The 27194-nt window shown below is 35.0% G+C and overlaps 2 protein-coding genes and 2 long non-coding RNA genes across 5 annotated transcripts; 3 read left to right on the top strand and 1 right to left on the bottom strand.

Moving 5' to 3' along the window:
- Positions 1 to 16412: 16412 nt before the first annotated feature.
- On the bottom strand, positions 16413 to 17790 carry LOC145790947 (MDIS1-interacting receptor like kinase 2-like). The gene is made up of 2 exons (XM_082870288.1): positions 16946 to 17790; positions 16413 to 16850 (listed from the first exon to the last, which is right to left on the bottom strand). The coding sequence occupies exons 1-2, from the start codon at positions 17772 to 17774 to the stop codon at positions 16561 to 16563; spliced, it is 1119 nt and encodes a 372-aa protein (XP_082726414.1). The 5' UTR covers positions 17775 to 17790; the 3' UTR covers positions 16413 to 16560.
- A 570-nt stretch (positions 17791 to 18360) lies between these two features.
- On the top strand, positions 18361 to 20658 carry LOC145790946 (uncharacterized). 2 transcript variants are annotated; one of them, XM_082870287.1, is made up of 3 exons: positions 19418 to 19701; positions 20118 to 20341; positions 20542 to 20658. In XM_082870287.1, exons 1-3 carry the CDS (start codon positions 19601 to 19603, stop codon positions 20580 to 20582), a joined length of 366 nt encoding a protein of 121 aa, XP_082726413.1. In that variant the 5' UTR covers positions 19418 to 19600; the 3' UTR covers positions 20583 to 20658. The 2 variants fall into 2 exon arrangements, 1 of the variants encoding a protein (XP_082726413.1); XR_014330391.1 differs by lacking the exons at positions 19418 to 19701; positions 20542 to 20658 and adding an exon at positions 18361 to 18749 and having other exon boundaries at positions 20118 to 20535.
- A 2228-nt stretch (positions 20659 to 22886) lies between these two features.
- LOC145790945 (uncharacterized) lies at positions 22887 to 24066 on the top strand. The gene is made up of 3 exons (XR_014330390.1): positions 22887 to 23209; positions 23821 to 23890; positions 23987 to 24066. It is a non-coding gene; the product is annotated as an uncharacterized LOC145790945 (long non-coding RNA).
- A 348-nt stretch (positions 24067 to 24414) lies between these two features.
- LOC145790944 (uncharacterized) lies at positions 24415 to 25788 on the top strand. Its single transcript, XR_014330389.1, has 2 exons — positions 24415 to 24594; positions 25327 to 25788. It is a non-coding gene; the product is annotated as an uncharacterized LOC145790944 (long non-coding RNA).
- The last annotated feature ends 1406 nt before the right edge of the window (positions 25789 to 27194 follow it).

Here is a 27194-nt window from a genome sequence, read left to right as displayed (position 1 = left end):
AATAAAAAATAAAAATAATTAATGACAATATAATTATGTGTTAATATTTTAATTACAAAAAAATATAAAAAATTAACTACTATATAATTAGAAAGATAGTTAAGTAAATAATTTTGGCTAGACAGAAATTCGACCCTAACTCCCAAACCGGGAACCTAATTCGAGCCCTGTCTTCTCCCATAAGTCTCTCGTGCCTAGGCAGTCGTGTGTACCAAGTTTCGTGTTAAACCGACGTCGTTTGGTGATTTTGGGCCGTCAACACCTCGAATTCAAGTTTCTTAAGGAACTAGTTTGCCTAGACCGAAATAGGGCTCTAACTCCCAAACCAGGAACCCCATTGGAGTCCCGTCTTTTCCCACAAGTCTCTCGTGCCTAGGCGGTCGTGTGTGCCAAGTTTCGTTCCAATCCGACCCCGTTTGGTGATTTTGGGGCATCAACACCTCGAATTCAAGGTTCTTAAGCAACTAGTTTGCCTAGAACGAAATAGGGCTCTAACTCCGAAACCGGGAACCCCATTGGAGTCTCGTCTTCTCTCACAAGTCTCTCGTGCCTAGGCGGTCGTGTGTGCCAAGTTTCGTGCCAATCCGACCCTGTTTGGTGATTTTGGGAGGTCAACACCTCGAATTCAAGTTTCTTAAGGAACTAGTTTGCCTAGACCGAAATAAGGCTCTAACTCCCAAATCGGGAACGTAATTCGAGTCCCGTCTTCTCCCACAAGTCTCTCGTGCCTAGGCGGTCGTGTGTGCCAAGTTTCGTGCCAATCCGACCCCGTTTGGTGATTTTGGGGCGTCAACACCTCGAATTCAAGTTTCTTAAGGAACTAGTTTGCCTAGGCTAAAATAGGGCTCTAACTCCCAAACCGGGAACCCCATTGGAGTCCCGTATTCTCCCACAAGTTTCTCGTGCCTAGGCGGTCGTGTGTGCCAAGTTTCGTGCCAATCTGACCCCGTTTGGTGATTTTGGGGCGTCAACACCTCGAATTCAAGTTTCTTATGGAACTAGTTTGCCTGGACTGAAATAGGGCTTTAACTCCCAAACCGGGAACCCGATTGGAGTCCCATCTTCTCCCACAAGTCTCTCGTCCCTAGGCGGCCGTGTGTGCCAAGTTTCGTGCTAATCCGACCCCGTTTGGTGATTTTGGGGCGTCAACACCTCGAATTCAAGTTTCTTATGGAACTAGTTTGCCTAGACAGAAATAGGGCTCTAACTCCCAAACTGGGAACTCGATTGGAGTCCCATCTTCTCCCACAAGTCTCTCGTGCCTAGGCGGTCGTGTGTGCCAAGTTTCGTGCCAATCCGACCCCGTTTGGTGATTTTTGGGCGTCAACATCTTGAATTTAAGTTTCTTAAGGAACTAGTTTGTCTAGACCAAAATAGGGCTCTAACCCCCAAACCGGGAACCCGATTGGAGTCCCGTCTTCTCCCATAAGTCTCTCGTGCCTAGGCGGTCGTGTGTGCCAAGTTTCGTGCCAATCTGACCCCGTTTGGTGATTTTGGGGCGTCAACACTTCGAATTCAAATTTCTTATGGAACTAGTTTGCCTAGACCGAAATAGGGCTCTAACTCTCAAACCGGGAACCCCATTGGAGTCTCGTCTTCTCCCACAAGTCTCTCGTGCCTAGGCGGTCGTGTGTGCCAAGTTTCGTGCCAATCCGACCCCGTTTGGTGATTTTGGGGCGTTAACACCTCGAATTCAAGTTTCTTAAAGAACTAGTTTGCCTAGAGTGAAATCCGTCTCTAACTCCTAATCCAAGAACCCGATTTGAGTCCCGTCTTCTCCCACAAGTCTCTTAGCTTACAATGCAAAGAATTCAAAGATACATTTTAGCTTAGAATGTAAAGATACATTTTATACCTGATCTTCTGGTGGTGGTGTATATGGATTCTCGTCTTCTGCAGATTCCCTAAATGCCCGGTGGCCACTCGATGCATCAAGAGCCTATGATAGTCAATGCATAATGTGTTAATCATATTCGAATTTTATACATAATGTTGTGTGAAAATTTAACTATCAAACAATTTAATTTATATCGAACATGTCTGTTGGGATCCACACTTGCCCCCTGTGACACAAAGGCCATCATCTCAGCTCTCAGCTACTGTAAATGTGTAGAGAACTCTGCTCGCAGCTCCTCCTTCAACTCATCCCTTTGCTCCGCACGAACCTGCTGGGTGATCTGAACAATAGTCGATGGCTGGGGTGCTGACTGTGATGGCCCAGCACCATCTTTATACACTGCTCTCCGAGGCACAATTCTCCCGTATGTGCGACAATATCCATGATTGTCATGACCTATCAACTCATGAAAAATGGCATTCCTAGCCTCAAAAGTCCGACAATCGTCAGGTAGCATAGAGAGTTGGCCATTAAACTTATCCTGTATTGAATAAGACATACAAGTATATGCCAAATTAAGATGGTTGACACACAAAAAATAAAAAATAAAAAATAAACTTTAAATACAATCAAAGGTGTTTGGAAACTATCAAGGTCTGGATAACCTCTGGGTCGTTTGCTCTACGTGTCATAAGCCAAACATTCATCTTATCAGTAGACTCCCCCTTATTGGTCATCTACATTTTTTTAGAAATATGAAAATTAGAATCCAAATAATTTGCAAATATACAATGTTTATTTATATGCAAAAATAAAACAATAAAATATAAACCTCGTGCCGTATCTGAGCGAAAGTAGTACACCCTGTGGTATGAGCTATGCCGTGAGCTCGCCGATTTTTAGCGTTTCTAGTTGCAATTTTCTATAACAGGTTCAACAAATGTAAGTATATAAATATGATTTGTATGTTTACATGTCATACATATAACTTATTTGTATACCTCAGCATCGGAAGTACGCCAATACTTCACAAGTTCTTCCCACTGGCTTGGCACAATGTGCAAAGGAAGATCATCCTTCAGATTAGGATCATTGCTTCTAGGCTTGAAATACTTAGACTTAATCTTGTTCTTGTGATCCTTACATATGCTGTTACAGTTTTTCATGCAGATTGGCTTGTACTCCTCTGGACATATATTCAAATTGTCCTATAAAACACAATTTCAAAGTTTAAATAATAATAACACAATTTTGGAATTTAAATTTTTGGACAAAAATATACTTTTACCTTCACATCCTTCCAGATAGCATCAAGAATGTCATCAGGCACAGTGTTCCAGTCAAGAAAAGTAAGAGGAACAATGTTACCATTTCGCACAATAATGCCAAGTTGCGTAGTTAACTTAGACACGTTATCCCCTATTGGACAGTAATTTTCATCAAATTGTATGTCCAACTTTGTACCAGTACCCCACTCCCTAATGCCCTTGGCACATCCTCTATCACGCCTACTTGAGGTTGATGAAGAACTAACATGACCTGCGAGATACAATAAGAATAAACAATATGCAATGATAATAAACAAATGCAAATTTTATCACAAAGGTCAATACAAATCAATTTCTTATACCTGAGGGAGGCTATGAAGAAGTCGAAGGGTCTGAAAAATACAATGAAAATAAACAAGTTATATGTAATGAGAACAAATAAATATATATTTAAATAATTTTCATACAAATCAAAGCAAATTTATATACCTGCGGATGGCTCATAAGCCGATGACTTTAGTCGGGATGATAGCTGCTACGGTGCCACTGATGGGGGTCGATGCGGTGGCACTAATGGCCCCTCTGATGGTGCTCGTTGTGATGCCTCCTCTAATGGTGGTGCCACTGATGGTGGACGCACCAATGGTAGGCGTGGAGGTTGAGTAGATGATAGCTGCTGTGGTGCCACTAATGGTGGTCGATGTGGTGGCACTAATGGTGCTCGCTGTGATGCCTCCTTTAAAATTTTTGAGGTTACTATTTGAGTGCTTCATATCAAATGAATTTTTCACTCAAAATTTTTGTCTGATCAAAATTTTCATGATTGGTGATGGTTTAATAGAATTTGGGGGGGAGGGGGAATGAGATTGACATGACGAGGTTGAATTACACTTGCTTTTACTAACCGAGAATAATGAATTTTTAAAGACATTTGAACTCAATTGTAAGTCCCCGAGACACATGTTTGCCAGGATATGTATGCAATATATTTGTAATAAGGAAGATTAAACAAAGTTAGTTTGAAAAGCAAGGAAAGAAGTGAAAAAGGGATATGAAAAAGATTGATTAGTGAGGGAACCAAAGGGCTAGCTATTTCCTGGCTTGACACATATTATGAGTTAGTTTAGTTTTTCCAACTCTATACTATCTTAGAAAATTAAATTAAATATATATAATAAAAAAAAAAGAAAAAAGTAAGAGATTCTTTAAGATTATATGCAACATGGAATTATTAGTTCAATTATAAATTGCTTACAAGGCCAATGTGGTTTGTTGGGTCCATGCTGAACTGTTAAGGATGTATAAGCAACGAATATGATTATATAAAACTAATAAACAACTATGTAGATAGCATTTTCCACAATTTAATAAATTCTAGTAAATTAATATATAAAAAAGAAATGGAGAAATTAATTTCACTTATTTAAAAAATAAATTTTCAAATTTTTTAGAAGAAAAACAAAAACAAAAACCAAAATACAATCTCTTTTTTTTTTTTTTTCTTTTTTTTTTTTTAATTCAAATGAAGTAAAAAACAAACAGGTGGAGAGTTACAAAAGAAAACCAGAGGGTATAGGCTTAAGCCCTCCTGGAGTTTGCAGATATCAAGTTTGAAAACCAAAATACAATCAAATACATATATAGGACTATATAAATTCTCAGAACGACTCACCCCTCTCCAATCAAGATTTCATGGTCAGGCTAATGACAAACACAGTCCAACACTAAAGTTAACGTGCCTATTTTGCTATAAAAAAACAAACACACACAGATATTTATTAAATGATATTAAAAAGAAGGTTTAATAAAGGTAAATGAATACAGATATGTTTGGTCTCAGTTTCGGTTTTTCACTATTGTTTGGTCTCAGTCTCGGTTCTTCACCAAGCCATTCAATATGAGACACCACCCAAAGAAACCACAGTGTGAGAGTTGAGACCAAACATAATTGAAAACACACAAAAATAATAAATAAATCAAGCACAAATATACAACAAGATTTATTTAATTTTCTCACATCACTAAAAATATAAGCAAGATTTACACCAAAATTAGTCTAGTTAATGGGGTCTAGAAGGAGTAAACTATAGTCTCAGAGGGGTGTGTTCAATGGAAATGAGGCAAATAATTTATATTCATGTATATTTTTTTTTATTTTTTTTGAATAGCTAATACATACATATATATATATATATACAGAGAGAGAGAGAGAGAGCATACGGTGAGTGAGAAAGTCGTCGCCGGTCCGGCCCTAGCTGTTGTCGTCGCCGCACCACCGTTAGCCTGCTCGTCGCTCGTCCAGAGAGATGCCAAGTTCGCGGTTCGTCGCTCGTTTGGGGATTTCGAACATTTAGGGATTTCAAACATTTAGGGATGATCCAAATGATCGAGCGCCAAGATGAAAGGGCAGATGGGGCAAATTTTTTTAACTTTTTGCGACGGTAAATTTTACACTGTCGCAAATGATAAATTATTAAGCTAACCGACTTCGTTTTGATAAGTTTTTTGGGCGACGGACATTTTGCCGTCGCAAATGGTCCACTATTTGCGACAGCCAACTCATGCTGTCTAAAAAAAAATAAATTTAGTGATGGTAAAAAACACTGTCGCTAATACTTTCGTTTTTTCACACTACCCGTGTAGTTTTATTACCGACGGTAAAAGGCCGTCGCTAAAGCGCCTATTTGCGACGGTTTAATCTGTCGTCGCAAAAGATCATTTTTTGCGACGGGAAAGCGCACCGTCGCAAAAGCTTCCGTGTTTATATGCCCTTTTCTTGTAGTGGTTCTTAAATTACAACTCCAATCAAACTTAAAGCTCAGTCTTAGACACACACACACACACACACACACACAAACTAGAGAAAAACTAGAAAATTTAGAAAAAGGGTTCATGGAACTTGGGCACACTTCAAGCTAACCAAGACTGAATGTTGCCTTCTAAGACCTCGGTGTTTCCTTCGGTTTCTTCGGTACTTGGCATCAAATGCCAGGGCAACGAGAATGCCAATGAGCGACGAGCTCAATAAGATACTGCAACCTGAAAATACCCACCCCGATAATAATACTCATAATTAATGAATATTGTATAGTAGCAGAGTAACAAGCAGCGTTTAATAAGCATAACATGAATGCTATTAGTTGAAATAATAGCAATAGATAATAAGAACAATGGCAAGCGAGAGAAGTAATTCATCATAAGGAAAATGCCAACTTTTCTTTTAAATTCACATAGGTTTAGTTTATTAGGTAAGTCTAAGTAACTCTTCGCGGAGTATTATTTCCACTCACCCGCTAAGCAATGGCCATGAGCAATTCTAACTTCCCCTTGGTCAAATATTCAAATGTTACTTGCTGTAACTACTAGTGATGCCCCCGCACAAAGGTTACGTACCCGAGTCGTGACATCATGGTCTGCCCCAAGGGAACGGTCTATGTTGTGACACCCGCCCCACCAACCTTATATCGCCTATACCGATAAGCGCTGGAATACCTTCCCGTGCCATGTTAGGGTTCGCAACTCACTTGCACAAGACTCTAAACCGGGCTCACCCCATCACTTTTAAACTTTAATGCATCGGTTCAATTTCGTGTTTCTTTACTTTGTCGAATTCACATTTTGATGCATGTGCGAGTTTTAGTTTGAAAACCACAGTGACATAAGGTTTACATAGCACAACACAACCATGTATGGAAACCAAATAAATATTATAGAATGTCTTAAGAGTCATCACAAAATTGCTTAGAATTTCACACTTCTTCTTTTCAGCATTGTATGGTCAGACTAAAAATAATGAAACCCATACCAAACGAAGTTCAATTATTACAATATTTTAACTGGTGCTAGTTCATTGAGTTAGGAAAATATTTTGAGAAGAATACCAGGACTAAAAACAATTGTAAAATGGAGAAATAAAATTTGGAAGAAAACTGGTTTCTGGGACAGTGAGTTGCAGCAATTTCCAGCACAGGTGATCTGTGTTTGAAAAATAAAAATGGGCCTCAAACGGTGTCAAAAAGAGGTACGGTCAGAAGGATTGCTAGATATTTGAGTTTAAAACATATTTACAGAAGAGTTTGAAGACTGAAAACCAATGGAAGATGGTCAAATAATTTTTCTAAGAAAATTGGACAGATTCTGTCGCATTTTAGTAAAACTACAATTTCTCCTTTTAGACTTATCCATTTTTTGTGAAATCAGTGGAAAATGAAATATAACTCTTATATCTAACTATCCCAAGTGGTTGTGCAAAAAAACACCATTTGCAAAGAAAATGAGACCTGTTTGAAGTCACTGTTTCTACTGTGTTGTAAACAACACTTAGGACAAAGATTTACTTCGGTAACGAAATGGTGTCCAATGATTTTATAAAATTTTACATGTCTATAAAACACTTATATATACTCCCAGTACAAACAGATTTTAAACACAAGTTATTTTCAATTTATTAGAGCATTTTACATCCGATAAAATCTGAAACAGTGAAGAAGATATAAGTTTCAAATAAAAGTTAACCAACCTCATCTCATTTTACCCCCATGCAAGATTATTTCAAACAATGGAGAATATTTGAACACATAAGAAGATAAAATCAGTAGCTAAACCATCTAATCTATGCTTGCAAGAAGGAATAAAAATCATATAATCATGAAATTATCATTCTATCAAAATGTAAACATGCATTGAGCTATTCTTGCTATGCGTATATTAACAATGCATACTGTTGCATATATTTAATATATAGATTCAGGATAGAGGTAAAGTATTCTTACCTCAAGAGTTTTTACAAACTATCTTCAAGATTAGTTTCAAAATAGTGACCACCAAACACCCTCTCCTCTCTCCCTCTTTTCTTTCTTTTCACCTCTCTTCTTTTCTTTTGTTCAGGTGTGTGTAGCAGTGGAATGGCTGAAATAGTGTTATATTTATAGGAGTGTGGAGACAAATTTTTATTTTATTTTATTTTTTTCTACTTTCTTCTTCTTGACTTGGGAAATATTACCTACAAGGTAGGCCTTGAGTATGTTTGTATGCATGCCTTGGCAGTAGCCTCCTTGGGAAGAAAAGCCAGTCGAATGCTCTGCCCAAAAATCTGATTTTGATTTTTTTTTTTATACAAAATAAAATCAATTTTTATATATAACCCATTCACTAGATGTTTTGCTCCTTATTGTCCTCTGAGTAACTTAGTTATTATTTGTTTAACTCATTTAGTTTCCATAACTGTATTTAGATATAGAAATTTAATCACAGAAAGATAAATAAATTTATTTAAAGGAGTTTAGTATTTGTATTAATCATGATGCTATTAACATTATAATTTAATAATCACTATTAATTGACTTAATATTGTTATTAACAAATTAATTAGTTGTCTAAAAATTCAGGTTCTTACATTCACCTAGAAGAGTGCTCCACCAAGAGGGAGCACAATTATAAGAAACAAGTGTCTTTTTTTCTAGAGTGTGTGTGTGTGCAATGCAGAAGGAATTTTGCAAGGCTACAAGCCTATGACATTTCCACACAGATCTTTATTCCCTTGCAGTGCTTCTATTGACGCGTTCATGAAAGCGTTGCTCATGGGAATAGGACCTTGCAACTCATTGTATGATATATCAACATACGCCAAGCCACACATATCTTCAAAACTCTTCGGAATGAGACCAAAGAGTTTATTATAGGAGAGGTTCAACTTCTCCAAGCTCTGCAAATTTGTGATTTCCAATGGTATTTACCCTATGAGAGTGTTACTACTCAGATCCATCTTGGTCAGTTGAAATAACTTACCAATCTATAATGGAATTTCTGGTTGAACATGTTGCTCAGATTCAAGTAAAACAAATTTCAATAGTTCTCCAAAATACCTGGTATTGGCCCACTAAATTTGTTTGTGGATAGATCAAATTTTGACAACTTAGTTAGTGATCTGAGTTCTTGAGGTATCCAACCTGAAAGCTGATTATCAGCCAAAATTAGCCACTCCAAAGAAGTCAACTTTTGAAATTCCTTTAGTATCTCCCCAACTAAATGGTTTGAAGATAAATCAAGTCATTCTGGACATGTTGATTTTTCAAACCCTGGTGGAATGCTACCAATGATGTTATTTCTTGCTATTTTTAGGAGTGTCAAACTTGGGAATATTCATCAATTTTTTGAGGATTCACCATAAAAATTATTGCTACTCAGATCTAGGTAGACCAGGTTTGGATTAGTGCCAAAATCTTCAAATATATTTCCAGTAACTTGGTTTCCCTCAAAGTGAGTTGTGGCTAAGCATTAGCGGTTTCTCAGTTGATTGTGGTGCACTGTGAAGTAATGAAGTTTACCACCTTGGCAAAGCTCTGGGAGATTGCCAGAAAATTGATTTTCATCTACTACGAGCTCAACCAATTTTTTTAAATTGCTGAATTCCAGTGGAATGCAATTGGATAGTTGGTTGGAACAGAGGTTTAGAATTTCTAAATTGGTCAAATCACCTAAAGAAGTTGGAATGGGACCACTAAGTTGATTCGAACTCAATTCCAGATAAATGAGGTACTTCAAGTTCCCTAATTCTTTAGGAATTGGACTAGAAAGTTGATTATTCCAGAGGTATAGTCGAGCTTAGGGAGGTCAAATCACCTAAAGATGTTAGGATTGAGCCAGTAAGATTGTTGGTTTGAAAGGTTAGGCTCTGGAGCAATTTCAACTGTCCTATCTCTTGGGGAATGGAGCCAGATTGAGAATTGTTGAACAAGTGCAACACAGTTAGGCTATTCAAGTTTCCCAATGTGGAAGGAATAGGACTTGTGAGATTGTTGCCATTCATGTAGAGCTCAACAAGATTGACTAGGTTTCCCATTTCAGGTGGAATGGAACCAGAAAGATCATTTCCATAGAGATATTCTCAAATTGGCTAAAGAAGTAAAAATGGGACCGGAAAGGCTGTTCGTGTACAAAGCAAGCTCAATTAGAGACTTTAACTAGCCTATCTTTTGAGGAATTGAGTCGTTCAACTGATTATTGAACACGTGGAGAGAGTTTCAAGATTTGTTAGCAGGAAGATTTCTGGTACGATGTTCCCTGAGAACTAGTTGGTAGACAAATCAAGATAGATGAGTTTGGAGAGGGAACCAATTAGAGATGGGATGAAACCAAAGAATTTATTGATGCTAAGCTCAATATATGCAAGATTGGGAAACAATGAGAATGAAAAGTTGTCAGGCGTACCAAACAAAACTAAGGAAAAAACAAAACTAATGGGTGTTTCTCTAACGGTTGAAGAAAAGAGCGTAACAAACAAAACTAAGGAAAAAAGGTAGAGTAGTTTCTTTAACGCTGTGTTTGGTTGAGGAATTTGAGAAGGGATTTGGAAAGAGAAAACGAAAAGATAGGTGAAATGTGAATAAAATATATTTATATTTCACCTAGTTTCATACACTTTTCCTTTTTCCCTTTCCAAATCCCTTTCCAAATCTCCTAATCAAATACAGCATAAAGGTCCCATTGCCTTTCTTTTTTCTTTTTTTTCCCCCCTTTGATGGATAACTAATGGGTGTTCAAGGCTCTAATTTATACACAATTTTTCCACTGCTTCCCGTATTATTCATGCTATACAGCCTTTGAACTTGGAAGTCTTCGTAATTAGGTCCCATATATGAAATTTTTTTAAGGTAAAATGATGGTGACTTTAGTCCGTTCCGCACTGTGAGGTTAAATTCTTTGTGTCTTAATTAGTGAAGAAAAACTAATCCCCTTATCTTTGGGAAATTTTTTGGAAAGAATCTAGCTACATGAATGTTGAACAGACCTAATATTATACTGAAAAATAGAAGAAAAAGAGCTTGTATGGAAATCTAGAAATAACTACTTTAAACACTTTATTTTTTGGCTTTTGGTGAAGTTTTAAACACATTTCATTTTGCTTTTCAAACTATCACTTAATAATCAATTTAACTAATGTCTTTTTAATTATATTAATTTTACACCTAAACTATTCAATTTTAGATCAATTTAACCTCTAGCTTTAGCTTCCACCTAAATAAGATGAAATTTGCTAACATGACATCAAAATTTTATCTAAAATTTTATTTTCTCTCCTTAGCTATCTCCAAATATCAATTAGACCCCTAAATATATTAAAAAAATAAAATTTAAATATTTAATTAATAATTTGTTATCTCAAAAAATAAGGAAGATGAGTTGGGTAAACTACCAATAGGTTATAATAGTTAAATTCTCATTAAGTCCTATTGAAAGTTAGTCCTAGTAAAATCGTCTCTAAAAATAATATTTTGTGATGATTTTTTACATATGCTGCTAAAACTTAGTGACATTTGTTTTTGTCCAAATTTTTATAAATTGTCGCTAAAACTTACAATTTATAGACGTTTTTTCATATCATTATAAACATTTATGCTAGAAGAGTAATGATATACAAACAAAAAATCATAAATAATTTCTATATATAATTTTGATGATGTGGCTCAATGTAAACCATATACCTTAAAACAAAACACCAGCAGAAATGGTATTTATTTATCAAAATAGTATTGTGACATTATTCTTGTGATGTTTCATAAATGAATATGATTAGCATTTTCCATGATAAAAATTGACATTTGAACCCCAAGCAATGTTCACACTCGCTAACTCTCCGTTCAAAAAAAGTAACTTGCGAACTCTTCCTGCACTTTCATTTTTTCTTTGCAGGCAAGGGCTTGTTCCTGAGTCTGGTTGTGAAAACTAATTCTTTTTCATAGTTTGTCCAATCATTTTAAGGATGAAATACATTTATAGTAGTATGCATTTCTTGTCACTTTGGTTCTTCAAGTTTTAATTTTGTCAATTTCGTCCTTAAAATTTTAGATTTGAGTAAATTTGGTCCAATTCTAAACGGACCGTCTAAATAGTTAATGGAATGGTAATAAAATACACATGATTCTTAAAGTATGTGTTTTGTGTGCTTTGGTCCGTAAAGTTTTTAATTTTGTCAATTTGGTCTTGAAACATTGATGAAGAAAATGAAATATAACCTTACAATATTGAAGGACGAAATTGACAAAATTGATACTTTAGGGACTAAAATGACACAACATATACTTTAGCAATCCTAGTTGAAATTTATAATTATTTCACTAACTATTTAAACAAAAGTTTGGAATTGGACCAATCTAATTCAAATTGACAACTTTTGAGAACCAAAATGATAAAATGAAAATGAAAATTAAGGGACTAAAATGACAATGAATTCGTACTTTAAAGATTAAAACTATCTTTTATCAAGTTTTTAAATTATATACTTTTGACTTCTATGTTTCATTGATAGTTAATCCTACTATGATAACGGCGTTGAGCAGATGGCTCACAAAGTTGGGGTGTTGAAGAGTCAACTTTATAGAGCCAAGAGGAAAGCACAGATGCGGTCATCAAGAACAATATGCAAAGGTGTGGAATTGTTGTGAATAACTTAGAAGAACAAATCCAGGGTAAAAAAATGCAACCAATTAGCAATTGTACTACTTACAAGCAACAACCAAAGTTCAAGGGTAAAATTAATGCAGGTTAATTGTAGTTTTCACTTCTGTAGTTTGACTCAAATTTCATTTTAGTGCCAATAGTTTCAATTTGAACAATTTGATCCATACACTTGAAGTCTAGTTTTAATTTGGTTTTTCCGTTTAAATTTTTGTTAATTTTGTTTACGTATACACCTTAGAAAATTGACAAGTATCCTACAATTGTTAATTTTAACTTTCAATTTAGGTGAAAGGACCAAATTGAAACTAGACTTAAAGTGACAAGTGTCCTAAAATTGTTAACTTTAATTTTCAATTTTCAATTCAACAATGATTCATCCCACTAAAAATACCACCACTAATAACACTAATGCATTAAAAAAGTAAAAAAAAAAAGAAAAAAATACAACTCCAAGACCAAAACATCACATCATTAATGGCGGGACCCACTGCCACCTAATTAGTGGGAGCACTAATTAGTGCTCCCAAACATTTTTCTTTTCAATTTAGACGGAAAGACTCGATTGAAATTAGATTTAAGTGAAGGGATCAAATTGTTCAAATTGAAACTATAGGGAGTAAAGTAAAATTTTAGATCAAACTATAAGGGTGAAAAGTGTAATTAATCCAATTAATGCAATTTAAAGTAGATGGATTAAATTGACACAAAGGATAAACTACAAGGACCACTTTTGTAATTTATCCTAATTTTTTTGGCTAAAAAGTCAATAAACTAAAAAAATTGCTAAAAAGTCATTAAAAAAAAAGTCAAGGTATTCACTTTATAAAAATAAATAAAAAGTTACTAAAAAAAAGTTGAACTATAATATTTATTTTTTTGGTACAAATTGGTTGAAGAATTTTAACTAATTGTGATAGCTCAATTGGCCACTTTTGTATACTTCTATTCATGACATCAAGGGGGTCAATCCTAATATTTTGTTTTGGGTCAAAGATATCGTTCGTATGTTAGTACAGTTAAATTACAACTAAAAGATTTGTCGCTACTCCATCAGTTCAAAATCCTGACCTCTCACTTACCGCACCTTAAGGTGTGATTACTAGACCATTGAGTTACACCCCAATGTCCAGGGAGTCAATCCTAGTCAATGACAAAGATTGATTATATTTTCTCTCCTATTATAAGAGTTGTATGTAGTTTATTTCTTTTTAAGTTTTGGCTGTTTCTTATAGTGATTATTGGGCTTGATAGCTGATCAATTCCTAGCTATGTATTGTTGGACTCTAATTGACCAGTTTGATATATATTTTTTTATATTTGTAATTAATAGCCTACTTACCACTTGCGCACGCGCGCGCACACCCAAAAAAAAAAAAAAAAAAATATATATATATATATTATATTGAACCCCATTAGTGATCACTTGGTCACCATAAAAAATGAGATTAGTTAGTCAACAGAATCTATAATATATTCCATTCCAGTTGATTAGTTTTAACTTAATACCACGAGCTCTTTACTATTATACGAATTTGATCCATCATCAAAACATAAACAGAACTCGGTTATGATATTAAAAGTTAAATAACCATCCCATTATTTTATGCGTAATTATTCTACTCTCTGCAGGTTTTATAGCTACTCAAACTCTATACAAACCCCATCTTCTTGTGTATCCCATATTTGAGTATTTGACCTCGATATATGTCTTGTTTGGTGCAATTTACGATGCTTATAATGGTTTTTTTTATTTTTATTTTTATTTTTTTATTTTTTTATTTTTAAAAAAAAAACAAAAAAATTCTATTTTAAGGTTTGTACTAAATGTTGTGTGCAATTTTTGTCTAGATTTTAAGGCACTGGGGCTATAAGTCCATATTTGAAACTTTTGGGACAATTATTCCAAATTTTATTCTTTTTTGTCTATAAGAAGAATAATAATTTGAAAAATTATATTACTCATATTTATTTGTCTATATGTTCACCTATCTATGTCTGTTTGTGGTTGCTACGGATTGTCGGTGACTTTTCCAACACTGGCAATTTTTTGACAACTTTTCGTCGCCTTTTGTAACGGTGGCGATGGGGGATAATTGATATTAATGTATGAGAATAGAGAAGGAATGTAGAGATATATAAAAAAAAGAAAGTACATAGGTAAAAAAAAAAAAATTAAAACAATAATTTATATTACTCACCAATATATTTAGTTTACCATATCTTTAAAATCAAAACAAAGAATTTTTTTTTTACTTCTAAACATTTAATGATAAAATTCAAATATTTAAAATAAAATTAATTATAATAATATAATAAATATCACATTAACACACAAAAAATAATTTATGAAAGTTATCAATTTATGCGTTTGGATCCTCTCCAAATGTTTGTAACATTTGCAGAATGTGTGCCCAGAAACTACCACGCTGCAAGAGAAGCTCACTAATTTATTATGACGACGACGTCGTTTTGATGAATGAAATCGCCCAAACCACGTTCAAAATCTCAACCTCATAGTCAGGTAATAACAATTAGTGTGTTTGATTTTAATTTTTTGAATTCAATTTTTTGAAAATTAGTTTTTTGTTTTTAGTGAATATTTTTAAAATTTTAAGTAATTTTTTTTACTTTTGTAGAAGCATCTTATTTAGATATATCTTAAAAGTAAAATATTTGAGAAAAAATATTTTAAAAAATTAATAAATACACAAAATACAAAAAATGTATTGCATTTTTATTTTTTTTTGTATTTTTGGTATTTAGTAAATTTTTTTTTTACAAATATTATACTTTTTAAGTATATTTATGTTAGGTGTATCTAAAAATTTAAAAAATTTAGTGAAAACAAAAAAATACGAAAAATAATATATATTTTTTTTTCCTGAAAAGTGAATTATGGAAATCAAAACCAAACAGAGGGAATAATATTCTTGTTATATATCTCTACATGTTTGAAATTATCATTTGGTTATCCCTACTTTAAAAAGATTTGAGATTATTAAATTTACAGTTTTTATAGATGGGTAATTTATACTTGTTGAATAAATGGTATCCAGATTTTTGAGATCCCTTATAAATAGAAAAGAAGAATATAATATTTCCTTTTAAAAGATGATATAAGAATACTTGTGTATTGCTATTGCAGTTTCTAATAATCTTATTACAATCTTCAATCTTTATATTAAGAGCATTGCTATTTAAGATAAAAAATTGAACTTAATTTTAAGTACAACAATGCGACAATTAATTAAGATATTAAAGGCAATACTCTCTCTTATATTTTCTCTAATTATCAACCAATCATATCATTACAAAATCATTGGGTCTAAAAAATTAATCTAGAAACTAGCTTATATATCATTTTTTTAAAAATGCAATTTGTTAAAATTTGTTTAAAAACTGAGATTTAGATTCACCATCCAAAACAAAACAAAAACAAATAAAAACAAAATCACCGCCACAAACTCATCATCACCAACATCAAATTTGAACCATTTTGGTAATTCATATGTAATTATTCAATGGAAAATAGCATCCCAGCAACATTGCTCTTTCAAATCAACATAAAAGAAGCCAACAATTTTTGATGCTACAAGGTAGGCATATATATTCAAGAAAAATAAAAATAAAAGCAACACAAAATAAAATAAATAAGGTGACAATAAAGAGAGAAGCCACACCATATGTGCGTGGTTCGGCTGCTACCATACACACGTGGCACACAAAAGCCCCAAGGGTACATCTCTCTTTTTATTGATTTTCACTCTTTAGTATTTATTCTTACAATAAAAATCTCTACATGAAAAGTATATTTCAGTAGGTAATAGAGAGGATTGGGTTTTATCTAATATCTAACATATCCTTACTGAACAAAATAGCTTTGCACTGTTTTGAGGCTCGAGTTTTGCTACGTGCACAAAATTAGTGCACGGATCAATTCTGTGCATTTTCATGGGCAGCAATTTTGTGCACATCGGTGAGGCTCTACGGAATTTTTCAGGTGGATAACAATTGAGAAACAATGTGCATGGATGGCCTAGATTGTGGATTGACATGCAAACATGCAATTGCCAATTTTACACAACACATCACTACCTTCTCAACTTCAGGGGAGGGAGGTGAAAGGCGTTGGTCCAACACATCCTTTAGCTCTATGTTCTCGATGGCTGAGGTCGACAGAGAGGTGATGAAGTCTCCCGGATGCTTTCCTTTGATCACCTCCAATGCCAACACACCAAAGCTATAAACATCACACTTTTCAGTTACCTTCATTGTGTAAGCAAGCTCTGCACACAAAACACACACACACACATGATCAAGCACTTGTTTTCTTACATTTTAGATTCTACATCAATTTACGAGAGCATAAAACTGTGTTTACCTGGTGCAACATATCCGTACGTGCCTGCAAGTGCACTCCAGTTGGAGGAATCTAGCTTCAAAAGCTTGGCGGTGCCAAAGTCTGAAATACGAGACTCGTACTCCTCATCAATCAAAACATTATTGCTAGAAATGTCTCGGTGAACAATTGGTGGTGTGCAATCATGGTGCATGTATGACAAAGCGCTTGCAATACCCTTAATAATATTGACCCGTTTAGGCCAATCCAATTCATTAGCTTCTTCATCTCTGTTGAAAATTGCAGCCAAGCTACCCCTTTCGAGGTACTCATAAACTAGAAAAGAGTGTTGAGTATGCTCACAGAACCCGAGAAGCTTCACTATGTTTCGATGCCTAATTTCTGTCAATGCCCTTACCTCATTTAAGAAACCTTTCCTGTCAGCCTTCTCAGATAATGAATGAAGTTTCTTCACAGCTACTATATTAGCTGATGGTAGCTTCGCCTTGTAGACAGTTCCATATCCTCCCTTTCCAATGCAATATGTGGCATCGAAATCCTTGGTAGCTTTCACAATGTCATTGTACATTGCTCTTCCATCATATATTGATATCGATAACAGATCTTCATTCGGGGGTTGGGACTTTCTCTTTCTTGGATCGAAGACAATGAGAAGTCCAGTGAATGCGCCTAGAAGTAAAAGTGCTCCGCCAAGAGGGAGCACGATTATAAGAACAAGTGTCCTCTTTGCTAGAGTGTGTTTGGGCAATGTAGAAGGCATTTCGCAAGGCTGCAGGCCTTTGACATTTCCACACAAACCTTTGTTCCCTTGCAGTGCTTCTATTGATGCATTTATGAAGGCGCTGCTCATGGGAATAGGACCTTGCAACTGACACTACAGGAAAAAGGGAATATGGTGGCGTTTTTCTAACGACGTTTTTTTAAACGTCACTGTTATTAGTATTTAACGGCGTTTTATAAACGCCGCATATTCTATTAGACAAGACGGCACCGTTTTATAATGGGAAAACGCCTCCAAATGCGGTGCCACACGCGCCTCCTTTTGTGAAACCTTATTTTGAATCAGAACCCTCTCTAAGCATTTCGATCGAAGATTCAGAACTCTCTCTCTCTCTCAACTCTTATACGCACACATCTCTCTCTCCCTCTCAACCCTCTCTAAACTCCATCGAAGATTCAGATCGAAGCTCCATCGAAGCGATTTTGAAGCTCCATTGAAGATTCAGATCGAAGCTCCATCGAAGCGATTTTGAAGCTCCATCAAAGATTCATACCTAAGCTCCATCGAAGATTCAGATCGAAGCCCCATGGAAGCGATTTCGAAGCTGCACCGGCGAGGTAGCGAGTTCGATTCTTGAGGTATGTTCGGATTGACTCAATTTGTACGATTATTTGTTGTTCCCTTCATCTCTCTCTCTCTCTCTCTCTCTCTCTCTCTCTCTCTTATGGTTCTGCGATGGTGGAGGGGCTGGGAAGGGGTAGGTAGATCGTCGGATTTTGGAGGATAGGCAAGGGGATTACTGAGTTTGGTCCTAGAGGGAGGGATTTCTGTATCAATGTGCAGATACATAAATGATATATACTGATATATATATATATATTTTTTAATAATGTCTATTGGAAATGTTTCTATTTTTAAATCAAGATGCAAATGATGGGAACTTGAATGGACAGGATTTTTGCACAGAGTCTTGTCTGGCCTCTGAGACCGACCATTTACTTGTAGATACTATTGAAAGCAGGGTGTTGAGTAACAAGGAGGGAGTCTTCTCTTTCAGAATCCAAGTGGTTAGAACATGATGAATCTTTGGCTGTTTGGGTCAAGGTATATATTAATGTTGTTGCTTTGACTTCTACCTTGTTCTCTTTTATTATATCATTAGTATAGTGCACATATACAAGTTTGATAGTTCTGGGGCGCTGTTTCTCAATGTGGTTGCCTTGTTGATTGAGGTTTGATTGTACAGATTAGTATGATGGCTGGTGAAGTAGAAATTAAAACTTCACCTGGCTCACCTTTGTAATTTAGGCCCTTCTGTTTTCATTTTATAGGCTAGGTGGCAAACTAATTTGAAGAGCAAAGAGGGTTGGTAGAGTACACATTAGGCAAAGTGGTTAAACAAAATGTAGAATTTATTTTTTATTTATTTATGTACTTTTGTTAAGGAAAATGCCTATTAGAGGTGGAGTTGCTCTAAGGGAGAGTGGAGAAGACAAATTTTAATTATCGTATGCCTCTTGAAGTTCATTGGAAGAAGTAGAAAAAAGAATAAACATAGGAGATTATATGTTTCTTCATCGCCAACTCATGACTTGTTAGGGATCGTTGTTGTTGTTTGTATGAATTATTATTATTATTATTATTTCATAAAAAGTTTTTAAAGGAAAGCTTTTTAAAGTTGGAGGAAAAACACAAAGGAGAAAATTTCCCCTCACTTTCTTTGTTTTCCTTTTACCAATTTCAAGTTCCAAACAAGGCCTAAACTTTTGTAAAAAATGAGTCTTATCAACAAATTTTATAAAATATTATCCATTCGTATGTATTTTGTGTTCTATTATGTATTTAGTTTTTATGTTCATATCATAATAGAAATGTGATAATAATAAATGTGAATGTAACAATTTGATGCAAAGTTGCCATAAAGAGCTGAGCTAACTATTTGGCATGTTCCTTTCATGTGGGGGCCGTATATTGTTCCCACAATTTTCTTATTGGATTACTTGGATCTGAATGGGGTTGGCAACATGGAGAGGTTCTTTCCCAACTGTGCCATCATGTGAGGGAGGCTTTTTCTTCCTAGTTAAACAGTTTAATTGCACAGAGAATTTTCACAGAATGTGACATAAATGTGAGATAAAAGGTAGCTCTCACACCTTTGTTTCACATCTTTGTCACATGTTCTGTGAAATTTTTCTGTATTCTTAACATAACTGTGTCTAATTTTACACAATTCAACTGAAAAAATTCCCTCAACTGCTTTTTAGATTCACATCAACCACTTTGGGACTTGGTACATTTTTAATTGTGCTATTGAAAGTGAAATTTATCAACAACAAAAAAAAAAGATACTTGTAAATATTGAATGATCTAGGCCCCATGATGCCATGTCTTAACATTTCAAACCCTTGTTTTGTTTTGTTTGTTTTATTATATTGACATTATTGTGTTGGTGTAACTACCATTCTCTATCAGGGACACCAGTGTGAGCATTTCATACCCTGGTGTCAATGGCGTTGGTACCAGCACCGGCGGAAGCGGTTCTGATGGGGGGTCCGGTAGCAGCAGTGGCAATGGCGGGAACTTTTTTGGGATGATATTTGGGAGCAGCGCGCCACCACCACCTTCTTCATCTACAACCACTACCATCCTCTTGTCTCTTTCAATTATTTTAAGTTTATACATTACCACCAACTATGGTACTCTATTATCATTATCATTGTTATCATCATTGTTATCATCTCACAGATTCATTCAATAAGAATTTACTGATGAAATGGAAAGGAGGCATTTCTAGTTAATTTCTGAATTTCTTGTTCCTGATGCTTTAATTCTATATCTTGTTTCTCTTTTAATCTTTATATGGTAATTTTTTTGATTTGTTTGGTTTTCTTCTCAGGGGTATGTTTTAAAATCAGAAAATATGAAGAAGTTTTTTGACTATATACAACTTCCAAATTTCAATGTTGCTGCCAATGCTATAGAAACCTTTAAGGTAGTGTTTTCTGCTAGTAAACATTTACTACCTACTTAATAAATAAGCGTGCCTACAATATTAACTACACAACAAAAGAGCCATTCTTTAGATTTACATGTGTAATACTTAGTAGGCACAAAATATAGAATATTATTAAACTATGAAAGTCTTCAAAAGCCATGTATCTGTCTGTTTGTTTATATGTGCATCAAAATTTTGCCTTTTTTCTTTTTCCATTTTTTTGGTGGTGGTATTGCCATATTGTTGTTATTGTCGTGAGTGTTGGTGTCTGTTTATGCACATATCATATTACTTTGAAGGGATTAAGTATGAATTAACTTTGTTACTAGTTTTGTGCACTTGGAGCTCTTTTAAATATGGCCTATTGATGTGTAGAAGCCATTTCTTGAAGAAGTGACTGTTGTTTGGCATGCCATGTATCTTATTATAATGAGCTCTTGCTTCCATACTGCATCAATACTAACCCAAATTTAGTGGCACTGGGAGATGGGCGCTCAAGGATACTTTATTTTGGATGGTTCCAGCTATCAAAATTGAAACAATTTCTTTTATGGTGTACTTATTCCCTGTTATTTCATATATGTTAAAGTGGAGTCATTTTCTGAAACTACTATTGCACCATGTAAATCTATTTTGCTTGTTGTCATCAAATTTATGGATTTCAACCATTGAGATTTTCACTTATCAACTGAGTTAATGTTGGGGACAGTTGGTAGTCACTGTTTTTCTAGGCCTTCCATGATTTTAGTTGATGTTTCACTATCTTGAACATGAAAGAAATATTGTCACCAGAGCACTAATAAGTTCTTTTATTTCATGGTTGGACTTTAGGATCGGTTTGACCCGATAGCAGATTCAAACACAATCCGTAATGATCTTATTCTCACATGGTTTATGGGTGAGTATTAAAATTCTCTTTCTGATCTTTTATGCTTTAGCTTTGACTTTGTTCTTAGCGTTCTTTGTGGGTGTTGGTATGTGTTACATGGAATTTGCATGTCACAATTACTTTAAATGTTTCTGCAGGAGAAACGTGGGGGATCAAGAGTTTGAAGGGATGTATTGTGCAATATTATCAGTCAAGTATACTATTTCTAAAGGCTTGAGGTAGATGTTTCTCCCTTTATTGGTCAGGTAATATCTCATTCCTCATTATAAAGCTCAAACATTGTGTGTGCTGGGATTATTCGAATTTATTAATACCCATAAGGTCAATTCCAGATTTATTAATACCCATTAGTATCATGGATTCATTTGTTAGGCAGAAAATTTGTTCTAAATTTGAGGTTTCTACTGCTTTTGTTTGAAATCAAAAAGAGGTTGATCTGTTTTGGTTATAATTTGGTTTTCAAGTGCAGTGTACTTTGTTATTATACAAAAAAAAATTGAGACTTAATTGGTTGACTAGGGAAATAGTTTTCACATTTCAAACCCTGTAGTCCTGTAGAGAATAAAACCGGCCCTTGAAATTGCCTTGGAATGCCATAACAATTGAGCCCAGCTAACTCAAGATGATCACAAGTTTCAAAGCTGAAGCAACAGTGATCAGTTCTGATATCATCCTTTGTACCAGCAAACCTACTTCTGAGTTCTGATATCATGAGCATGATTCATGAGCAGAGTTTATTTTAATGACCAGTTAGGGTAACTCAGTTGACCGAAACTCCTATACCTTACTAGGAGGTCAAGGGTTCAAGTCTTGCCACATGCAAGACTCCCCCCCTCTCCAAGGCTATGGCCTCTGATGTACCCGAAAAAGAAGAGATTCTTTAAATAGTCACAATCAAACACTTAGGCTTTAAGGTTTGTAGATTATGGCTGGAGAAGCAACTCTGCAAACCATTCCACCAACAAATTCCAACCACTTGCTTGCTTTTAAGAGGCCACAGTTATTTTTATTTTTAATTTCTAAAAAGAATAAAAAAAATAAGACCACTGTTAAACCTAACCGGAGGCCACAACTCTTTTATGTAGGCGCACAAGAAAGGCAGGTGATCATGGGAATCCATTATCCTTCTGCTTAAAAACACTTGTGGAATCTAGATTCAATTCTCTTATATTCCTTCTTTCCAATTATTTTACCATCTTGAATTTACATTCGTATTTGTTGTTTCAGAGGTTATTTGGCACCAGAGTACGCAATAAGAGGGCAGTTGACACGTAAAGCAGATATATACAGTTTTGGCGTTCTCCTTGTGGAAATAGTTACTGGGAGATGCAACACAAATACACGATTACCTGTTTTGATTTTATCATCCATATAAATCATTGTTTCTCATTTTCCATCTATTTCATTCTGATAGAAATCTTTCTATTTTGATAGAAAATCTTTTGAAAAAGGAATTTTCTTGAAGTAAAATTAACGGTGTGTTGTCGTGATCTGTATTGGAGAGATGAGAAGCACTGTAAGACTTGCCATACTACATTTGAGCTTGATTTTGACCTGGAGGAAAGATATACCATTCACGTTGCCACATGTAGGGAGAATGGAGAGACTCATATGTTTCCTAATCATAAAGTTCTATCATCACAGTTGCAAGCAATCAAAGCTGCGATTCATGCAATTGAGGTGGGTTTGTCATTTGGTTAAAGCTTTATGTTCAACTGCTGTGCTATATAATCCTCCTGCCTCCCCTCCCCAGAACCCCAACATGACATGTAGGCTATGTTACCTGTCCTACAGTTCTATGCATGGCATATTTCATGTTTCTCATAGTGTTTGAAAATATTGAAGAATTCTGTAATTTGATTATCACTCAAGAAATCAGCCTGACTAGAGAACCGCATAACTTATTTTTGCATATCTCGGATTGGGTTGGATGTATACACTTGCAACATTAACCTGTAGTTGAGTTACTTAAATCTAGTGGCTGCATTGCTTCCTACTGGCTGATTTTAGGTGTGGGGGCACTAACCATGAAAGTTTGGTGCCATTGGGATGTGAGTATACTTGTCATATTACAATACATGTATTATTTTATCTAACTGTAATTTTAGGTGAAAATATTTCTATTGAATAAACTTTTCTGAGTTAAATGCTGATTAAAGCAATAGAGAATTGCCTAAAGAGAGGCATAGCCTTTTCAAAATTATATATTAGATGTAGTTTTATTTGTTGATCCTGCCAATGTGGGGTGTTGGAGCCTGGGGTACACTATGTGCTGACTGCTCTTTCTGCAGTATTTGCACAAAAAAGTTCTGACATGATCCTCCATTCTCATAATTGGCAGCCGCAAGGGGCGAAGCAAAGGTAAGAAAATGAGGAAGCTGTGTTAATTTTCTTATAGGAAACCCAAGGATGATTTGATGATTTTATTTTTTTTAATTTTTAATGTTTTTTCTGAAGGATCATCCATGAGTACATGTGAGTGATCAGATAATCAGAGGTAAATAGTTCGAGCATGTTTGGAGCATGTTTGGTTACCATTCTCGGTATTAATGGTAATCAGTGAGTATGTGCTCTTAGTGTCATTGAATTCCCATTTTAGTTGTTTCTGTACTATGATCAAAGTTTAATCATTTTACACACTAGACTTGATGATGCAAACTCATGAACTTTAATCTCTGCAGTGATTTGGGTTGCTGATAAGAGTATCGGATCTGGGTTAGAGTTGGAAGAGTGGTTGATTTGTTAGCTTTATCTTAGCATATCAATAAAGCTAGTCTTCTCTTTTATAACATACCCATGCTCATCTAGAAGGATAAGTGATTTATCTAATGGAAGTTCTTCATTGGCGTTCTTAAGGATATGAAGTCTTTGAATCTCTTGTAAGGCGATATGGTTATTGCTGGCAAATCTATTCTGTTTTAATTTTTCATTTTCATGCTCCTTAATTGCTCTTGTACAAAACTAATATAACCATGTGGTTTCATGTCTTGCAGAATTCTGAGGAATAACAATATTTCTGGATCTATCCCATCCAATATTGGAGATTATCAAAGATTGTTACAACTGTAAGTTATTGCTATTAATTTCAGGTCAGCTCCCATATGCTTCAACCTGAAATTTGCTTAGGAGTCATAATTTAAGCCTAAATAGAATAAATTTGACAATTTTTGCAACTGAAGAACCCTAGGGATTATAGATGATACACGAAAGTACAACTGAATTCTTTTCTAGAATTCAAGCTTGATGTCGTTCTTTCTGCATCATAGTAATTACTAAATGTGCATCACATATCACTTCATTTTACATATCCACCACTCATGACATGGCTTGTAAAATCGAGCACTGACATGCACTAGTATGTCAAAATCTGACTCTAGTAGATAGTTGAGCAGTAATAGAAAAATCTAGTGAGATGTTAGTGCTGGTTAGCAAACTGTTAGCTAGCATTTCAATTCAAAACAATAAAGTTCAACTACACCTCCATCTGCTTGTACTTGCTAGTATATGTACAGACATGATAAAGCATTGATGCTACATCCTCCATACCCTAGAGTAGATAGCATTAGTAATGGTTGATGCCTTTGCAAGTTGTTACACCATTCAGTTTGTTTTGGTTTTCTTCTCAATTTCAATGCTGTTTGCAGGGTGTTTACTGGTTTTTAAAAAAATTGCACCTTGGATGATAGCCCATATGTACGCTTAGGCTGGGCTGTTGAGCTTTTAGTTATCTATCTTTGCTAATATGTTTATCATCTTGTGTGCTAAAGCTATTTTGTGTTTCTTTGTGTTGTCTTTAGGAACAACAAAAAGGAAGGAATTGCATGGGACAACCTGTGTCCATGCACTCTCTGGAACATGGGGATTAAAACCCGATGGCACTGTTTTTCAAGCTTATAGAATATATTTTACTTGTAATATACCTGGTGTGCATTACTCTAGTTTTGTTCTTTTGATTGACTCAAAGCTAGATGATAATGTGGGAAGTTGTTTAATGGGATATTTGGGAAATTGTTTGTTCGATTGAAATCATCAAGAGGAGGAAGAAAATTTCTACTGCAAGGGGAATCGTTATGGAAACCATCAAACATGTAATGTTTATTTAGTCAATATATTGAAGTAGCATAAATTGTTTGTTCACCGGGCTCTCTGCATTCCTTTGTGTTGACTGGGATTTGGGAATGTATCCTGCTCAAAATTGTCTTTGTTGTACATGAACCTATTATGATTAATTGAATACGAATCCCTATTCTGCAGTGTAATGATGTGTAATATGCTTGACTATTCCATTGCATCTGCATGTGCAAGCAAATGACTTAACCTATTTTTTCTTTTTATTTTTTGATTGTGTTTGTTGTTTGATTTTGGTTCAGACACAATCATGTAATGTTTATTTAGTCAATATATTGAAGTAGTTGTAAAATTTTATTCATATTATTGTTATTTTTCAGCTTTATTAAAGGTATGTTTTTTAGTTAAATATAACAGATTCAGAACAATTTTTTTTAAAAAAAAGAGCTATAACGGCGTTTTTTCAAAATGCCACTACAGTGCCAACGGACATCCTTTTAAAATAAAAAAATCTATCACGGCGTTTTAAAAACGTCGCTAAATATTGGATGACGTCATTTTATCATTATTTATCGCATTTAGCGGCGTTTTTAAAAACGCCGCCTATACTAATTTTACGACGTTTTTAAAGCGTCATAAACTTATAGCGACGGCCGCGTCCTCGACGTTTGGTGATAAGCGTCACTAAAGGAATTAGCGGCGTTTTTCATACATATAGCGGCGTTTTAAAAACGCCGCTAAAAGTCATTTTTCCAGCAGTGTGATTGTATGATATATCAACAAATGCCAAGCCATTCATATCTTCAAAACCCTTTGGAATGAGACCAGAGAGATTATTGTGGGAGAGATTCAACTTCTCCAAGCTCTGCAAATTTGTGAGTTCCGATGGTATTTCTCCTATAAGAAAATTATTACTCAAATCCATTTCGGTAAGGTGAAATAACTTACCCATCTGAAATGGAATTCTCTGGCTAAACATGTTGTTGCTCAAGTTCAAGTGAAACAGATTAAGATAATTCTCCAGAATACCCGGTATTGACCCATTGAATCTATTTGTGGACATATCCAGATATGAAAGCCCAGTTAGTGATTCTAGTTCTTGAGGTATACTACCTGAAAGTAGGTTATCAAATAAAAGCAACTTCTCCAGAGAAGTCAACTTCCCGAATTCCTTTGGAATCTCCCCAACTAAACGATTTGAAGACAGATCAAGTCGATGTAGTTGTATTGAATTTCCAAGCCCCGGTGGAATGCTACCGATGATGTTGTTCCTCGCTAAGCTTAGGACTGTCAAATTTGGAAACCTTCCCCAAATTTCTGATAATTCACCAGAAAAATTGTTGTAACTCAAATCTATGTAGACCATGTTTGGATAAGCACCCAAATCTTCGGATATATTTCCAATGAATTGGTTTTCATCAAAGCGAACTCTAACTAAGCTTGAACAGTTTTTCAAACTTTGGGGAATTGTACCTGTGAGCTGGTTGTGGTTCACAATGAAGTATGTAAGTTTTCCACCTTGGCAAAGCTCTGGGAGATTGCCAGAAAACTGGTTGTGATCCATTTCTATCATAAGCAAGTTTTTCAAATTGCCAAA

Source organism: Camellia sinensis, chromosome 5 (assembly GCF_055761805.1).
Source record: "Camellia sinensis isolate YWXY chromosome 5, ASM5576180v1, whole genome shotgun sequence".
In the NCBI taxonomy this organism is placed as follows: Eukaryota; Viridiplantae; Streptophyta; class Magnoliopsida; order Ericales; family Theaceae; genus Camellia; species Camellia sinensis.
The sequence above is the reverse complement of the archived record's forward strand: the minus strand, read 5'-3'. Positions and strand labels throughout refer to the sequence as shown.